This window comes from Limulus polyphemus, unplaced genomic scaffold (genome assembly GCF_000517525.1).
Source record: "Limulus polyphemus unplaced genomic scaffold, Limulus_polyphemus-2.1.2 Scaffold6248, whole genome shotgun sequence".
Classification (NCBI taxonomy): domain Eukaryota; kingdom Metazoa; phylum Arthropoda; class Merostomata; order Xiphosura; family Limulidae; genus Limulus; species Limulus polyphemus.
This window is the reverse complement of record NW_013671858.1, coordinates 33,105-40,159: the sequence shown is the minus strand read 5'-3', so window position 1 is coordinate 40,159 and position 7,055 is coordinate 33,105. Positions and strand designations below refer to the sequence as shown.

Below are 7,055 nucleotides of genomic sequence, written 5' to 3'. Positions count from 1 at the left end.
GTATTACTTAGTATACCAGAAACTAATTCTTTATATGCTATTCAAACTTGCATGTATACACTTCCTAGTTATTTTATTAGGCAAGGTAAGTGGGTACTTTGTTTTGGTACATATATCTGTATTAAAAATGTGAAGGAGGATATTAAACAGTTTTTCTGTTTCTGCATGTTTGCTTGAAAGAGGTCTACTATCTCTGTAATATAATTTCCTGACAGGGTTTACTGTTCATAATTTCAATGTTTGGTGCTTTCCAAATGTACATGTAAAAAATTTTCAGTTTCTCAAGAATAACATTAATTGTCATGCAAGATATTTATATTCATCACATTTGAAACTTTATATGTATATATATACATATATATAAGTTTTTCAAATGCCAAGGTATAGCTTTGAAACACAGTACTACTCTAGACTGTCATTAAATCATCCAAATATCTCTGTCAAGGGGTGTGGAAAACATCAGGAAGATGATGGCAATAATAATAACAATAGTGAGGGCATCACTCAAGGAGATAAGCTGAACCTTATCAAAGCTCAACGTCGTCATCCTCGTTCTGTAACGACTGGAGCTGTCCAGTAAGTTTTGCACTAATCTTTTTACTTAATCCTTTTGGATGGGTTATCACTAACATCCCCTTGTTATTTTCATTCATAAAATGCAAATTTTTAACCAAGTTGTATCAAATTTATTACAAACTTTCTATTGCAGTTAGAAATCCTGAAATTTGATTTTGTATTTGTATAATTTTTAAGGTGCGAAAATTTCAAAGAATTTGTTCAGATATCCTGTTTTGAAAAATAATATAAATTCTTTTTTTAATTTGAGACTTATTCTCTTTATATTGTTGATCAGAAAGTGTCATTTTATATATCTAATCCATTTGATATTCATTAATATATTTTGAGATGTTATTTTACCATCGAAACTGTCAACTTCGTGCTATGAGTCAGAACAAACACAGTATGGTTGACAAAAATATATTGGTGAACAATGATTTCAACTTTCAGTATGGCAACATTGCTCAAGTTGTTAGCAAGATATATTGTCAACTATTTTAGGGTGAGATAAACTTATATCTAATAATTATAATTTGTTTTGAATATATAAGGAGTTAAAATTCGATTACGAGGAACCCAATTTGAGACTAATAATGGCTGGAGATGGCTTGAATGTGTAATGAAGAAAAACTTTAATATAAGTTTTTCTTCATTACCCATTCAAGCCGTCTCCAGCCATTATATAAGGAGTTATTCTCTTTGTTTGTGTTGTTTGAACACAATACACTTAACAATACTTTCAGTAAAAAAAGATTTGTACCATCTGATTAACATGGCATTGCAGGATTTATAACTTACTGTAATTTCCAAACTTCTATCCTCTCCTAATGCATTGTCATAGAAGAATATTCCTATAGCTTTCAACAGGACGTAATAAAACATTGTTATGAGCAAAAAAATAACATCATCAAAACTTGTAAAAAATCCATAATTAATTGGGAAGTAGTATTTCAAAACTCTGGTTTGAGGTTTCTTCATTACCTTTGACTGAACCTAACCTCACTATTCTCAAGAGTATAACTAATTTACACACAGTACTATTGGAATTTATATTTCATAGCATTAAAACTTAACACCTCCCATCTTGATGATTGTTGGCTTTAAGTCAAAGTTCTCAAGGTCAATCCGTGTTGTACAATAAATATATGTTCAACCATAAACTCACAGTTGAACAAACAGAAATATAAAACACGTGTTGAGCTAACTGAAAATGGTGAAAGCTGATTTCTCGATTAGTACAGCCCTCTATCGGCACAAATTTTCCGATGTGTGCCACTAGCCTTCCACCTCCCACTTCTCCATATCGATATGTAAATGATAATGCAGCAGCTTTCCATCAATAGGATTACAACACAACCCCTATCATAACCAGTGCCCTCTCCACATTTGCACTCATTTCATCACTTTTCGATTGACAGTAGTATTATACAGATGTACTTGCTTTAGCTCACAAATTTGTTGACATTTTCCTTTATACCACAGACTTAGTTTTTCTTTACTATGCTTTTGTTATTTCTTTATTTACAGGAGTCTTTTTGCTAGTGTATTGTAGATCCCACTCTGTGGTAAGTGGTGCCTGACTAGGTATACTTTTTTTTCTTTGAAAATTCACACTGTCCATCCTGTGACCATTCTGGTTGTCATCTACGTTGTAGCTCTTCTTACTGCTGACATGATGTATGATTCCAGATGCCACCAAGTTTTGGTTGTAGCATTATGCTGTATTAATATACATATCTGACAGATTGCTTTTTCCCACCATGGCATTCCTCTTTCCTGCCATTCTCTGGATGTACATTCCCATAGGTCTGGTGTTGGTTGGACATGGTTAGAATTATGTGTCGATGGCATAATGCTCTTCCTACCATGGACCTGATGTACAATTCCACATACTGCCAGGTTTTGGTTGAAGCACCCCACAATGTCACAATTATACATACATATATGTATGTACATGTGTGTGTGTGTGTATATATATTTGCCCCTCAGGCTGAAACATTCCTCCAACCTACCTCCTTTCTACCATCCGCTGGATATCGGTTCATGGTGGATCAAGTGTTGGTTGGGTTGGAAATGCACACAAGTGGTGACGGATTCTGGTACAGAAGCTCGTCTTCCCTACCAATTTCCATTTCATGGTGAAGAGGTAGGTGATCCTTTACTTCCTGTGGAACTGATGTACCATTCCAGATATACTGCCTGGTGTTGGATGAGGCGTTGCACCCTAGCCACTTGACACCCAGGGGTCCCATTAACTGGTAACACATATTATGGAATTCCTTCATGTTTTTCCACCTTTTATGTTCATGACACAATGATAAAAGAGTGAAGAGTATATCTGGATCAGATATGGTGCGGACTTTCACTGTGGTGTAATATTTTCTTTTTGGTTCCACACTACCTGGTCTTTCTTTGGGTACTTCCTAAAGGGGGATTATTTTTTCACTGGCCCTCCACCAGTTTGATGTGGGATCCTAGCTATTTTGTGAGTAGAGTTAAGATATCGTATCGGAAGTTAACATTTTCCTAAACTTAAAATGTATTTCTGATAGATACTTACCTTCTCTCACATTTCCCACCCAGTCTCTCCACTTCCGGTGATATGTGGTGTAGGTCTTCTGATCAATCTCGAAGTGATTAATGAGTGCAAATGTAGAGAGGGTGTTGGTTATGATAGGTTACATGTGGAAATGTAGAAGGAGGAGATGGAAGGCTAGTGGCAAGCATTGGAAAATTTGCCCTGATAGAGGGCAGTACCAATCAAGAAAAGCTATTTTGTGAGGGAGGTAAGTATCTATCAGAAGTACATTTTCAGTTGAGGAAAATGTTAAGTTGTAGAAATGAATATAAGTTTAGGAGCCATAGAAAAACAAGAAAGCTAGACACCTAGAGACAAAATAGAATTGATAATTTGAACATTTTTTGAATTTTTATTTGTGAGATAAGCTAAATAGTCATTATACATTGCTGTTATATCAGTTTTAACATATTGTAGAGTAAATGAAATATTGAAATAGAATTAGAATTGTATTTTTTGATTGAATTTTGATAGTTGATTTCGGAGAGTGACTTAATAGTGACCTAAACACTCATTGGTCAGGAAAGAGCTAATGAAAATCTTTTGTCTGTTGGATTTTTATCGTAATCTTTAAGGATGACTTATTAAAGTGTAACTGCATATATAATGGTGTGTTTTAGCGTGGAAGAACTGAGAGCTCACAGACGCACAAACTCTCAGCCCTTCAAGCCCCTTCCGTCAGGAACAGCTCCTGCTCAGCCCAACTATATGTCACCATTAAAGTCTTTACGGGTTGCTCCAGGTATTCATAGAAATGGTAGCAGCCATTCTAAAACAAGTAATGATGATCCTAAAAGTACTACTGCTTCTCGTCGTCACCTTCGTCACAACTCTCCCAGTGTGTCACATGGTAAAAAGTAAGTTTTTGTGCTTACTATGCTTGTTAGATATGAATTGTGGATTTGTTTTTGAGCATGTGTGTATGTATATATGTACTGATTCCTAAATTTTAGCTCTGTTTAAAGACGTGATGTAATAACAATTTTTCATTGTCAAATTTTAATAATCTACTATAGAGACTTCACCTTTGGTTTTGTTATTATCATAGTTGCATTTGGTTAGTTAGCTGAAAAAGTTTTCCCTTGTAATTTCAACCATGCATACATATATTAGGCTTTCGAGTGAAAACAATGCTGAAAAATATTTGATACTTAACTCATGATATTACCATAATTATCCAATACAAATTTGTAGAAATATGACAATTTTGTAGCATTTCTTCAGAATAATTCAGTCTTTATTATCAGAACTTTCATGGTAAAATCTGTCATCACACAGCAAAGTAATGGATTTCTTTGTGAAACTTTTATATAGAAATTCACATTTATTATTAGTAAAAATATGAGTTTTTAGATATATATGTATATTGTGAACCGTGGTGTTTGTCTCTTGTTTACGGCGGCTATTTCCCATGCTGCATTTGAAAAGCTGTGCATTCAGGCAAAGCTCAACATTCACTTTTGAAATGATGGGAGAACAGGCATGAATAACGTTGATGCCAAATTTATTTTGCAAGCTGGATATTCCACACTAAATTGTTAGGAATTAATCACCCTGTCATTCACATTTCAAAATGTTTTGTAACTTAAAGAATAAAAATGTAGATTTATTGTATGTTATTGTTGAGTGGCTCTTAGCATGACTGAAATGCTCAACAATCACTTTTTACCATTGGTGGTATAAGTAGCTCAAGAGCTTTGGTTCTGAGTGAAACCAAGAGCACAATACAATTAATCTTTTTCAATTCCATGAAATAATTTGAATTGATAGATTAAGTTAAAACTTTGTCACTGGGGATGGGTACTTTTGTTTGTGTATGTGTATATATATTTAACTATATTTACATTTGTGAGCCACAATGTTCCTTTTTTTATTAAAAAAAAGAGCCTTTAAAATATTTTTTTTACACTTGCCCTGTAGGTGTTGTGATTTGTGCATACACAGTTTCGAAACCCTATTGAAAATTATTACGTACACATTGGCCAGTGAACATTAATCCACTTCAAGTCATTAATTGGACTTTGAATTACATAATAGAACAAGAACAAACACTGAAATCTCTCTTGCACCAGTTACAAGAAGTGCAAGAGATTTTTGGAAAAGTTGGATCCATACAGCAGTAATGCGGCACGCGCATGACTCAAGATAAAAGTATTTTCATCCAACAACTTAAGTAACACTCTTTACCCATGGTGACAAAATTATAGCCTCCAAAAATGGAACCTTGATTAATTATGTATGTTGTGAAGGTTGTACAGGTATACCTACTATAATGCGCGGAATCCATTCCTAAAAAACGTTGCATTATATTATGCAGGTTTTTTTCCTTAGGAACAATATTATAAGTTAGGGATGAATTACTGCAAAAATATATTTCCCTTAAAGCTAATTTTATTAATGGTGTAAACCACTTTTACAAACATATATTGATACATATTAATGTAAAGAAACAAATATTACAAGCAAGACATTTAATTTGAAGAGAAATAAATAAAAATTAATTTTTTGGACCTTTCTCACAGGATTGGCATGATTGTTTTGCAGGGTAATTGCCTGTTTGTTACACATTTTTAATAGCCTTAAATTTTTTGGGATTTAAAATTCACATAACTCCAAATCATGCAGTGCGTTATAGCAATTCTGGTACTAGAACATAAGTTGTGTAACTCCAAATCATGCAGTGCATTATAGCAATTCTGGTACTAAAACGTGTAACTTCAAATGTAGCATTATAACAGGTATACCTGTATTATATGTCGTGTAAAATTCATAACCAGAATATACACTACATTAACTTCTCTAACTTAAGCAACAAATTAGGGAAAAAAAAGTATTATGTCAAACTTCAACTAATTGAAAGGTAAAACATTGATATTGATTCAGGAAAAATAGTTAAAATAGTTTTCATAATACACAAGAAACATTAAATACATCAGTAATTCTTTATTTTTCAAATATCATTTCAGTGAATGAATTGTCTATGAAGTTTATCAACTAAATTTTCTAGTCAACCAAATGAAAGGATGGTACAGTAAAAAAATAAGATATTAAATTTTGGCTTCTTCACAATTAACCTTCAAAAGAGATATAAATATAGGCACCTATGTTTAAGATCTAAGCAAACTTTGGCTGGGAGGAGAAGTATGAGTGCTTGGTTCTTCAGATAAAAGAACCACTATTTTGAATTTTTCTGAATTTGTCAAATTTATTAAATGCCAGTTAATGACAAAAAGGAATTTTCTATGATGGCTTTCTCCGGTCTCATTTGAATATATAAAATAGACAAGAAAATCTTAGGTTATATGAAGAAGAATAACCTAATTGGTAGCATTTTGTAAGAAAAACTTGAGATTTAGAGTTCCTAATATATGGCTTAGTAAAATGAAGTTCAGAAAATAAGAAATTTTACTATTTTTCTGTCTAGGAAGACAGAATTAATCAGCTTTAAGAATATGTGTAAAACACCACAGACAGTTGATGTGATGTAGGAATAACACATTACTGTGTTGTGTAATTACAACACAGACAGTTGATGTGATGTAGGAATAACACATTACTGTGTTGTGTGAAAAACAACAGACAGTTGATGTGGTGTAGGAATAACACATTACTGTGTTGTGTGAAAAACAACAGACAGTTGATGTGGTGTAGGAATAACACATTACTGTGTTGTGTGAAAAACAACAGACAGTTGATGTGGTGTAGGAATAACACATTACTGTGTTGTGTGAAAAACAACAGACAGTTGATGTGGTGTAGGAATAACACATTACTATCTTGTGTAAAACACCACAGACAGTTGATGTGGTGTAGGAATAACACATTACTATCTTGTGTAAAACACCACAGACAGTTGATGTGGTGTAGGAATAACACATTACTATCTTGTGTAAAACACCACAGACAGTTGATGTGGTGT

The 7,055-nt window shown here is 33.3% G+C and overlaps 1 protein-coding gene across 1 annotated transcript in view; it reads left to right on the top strand.

Annotated features, from left to right (window-relative positions):
* Positions 1 to 7,055, top strand: part of LOC106473524 (dual specificity protein phosphatase CDC14A-like) — a 25,267-nt gene that overhangs the window by 10,308 nt on the left and 7,904 nt on the right. The window contains exons 6-7 of the mRNA XM_022401945.1: positions 446 to 576; positions 3,757 to 3,993. Coding sequence (XP_022257653.1) covers positions 446 to 576; positions 3,757 to 3,993 — 368 coding nt within the window. The remainder of the gene's footprint in view (positions 1 to 445; positions 577 to 3,756; positions 3,994 to 7,055) is intronic.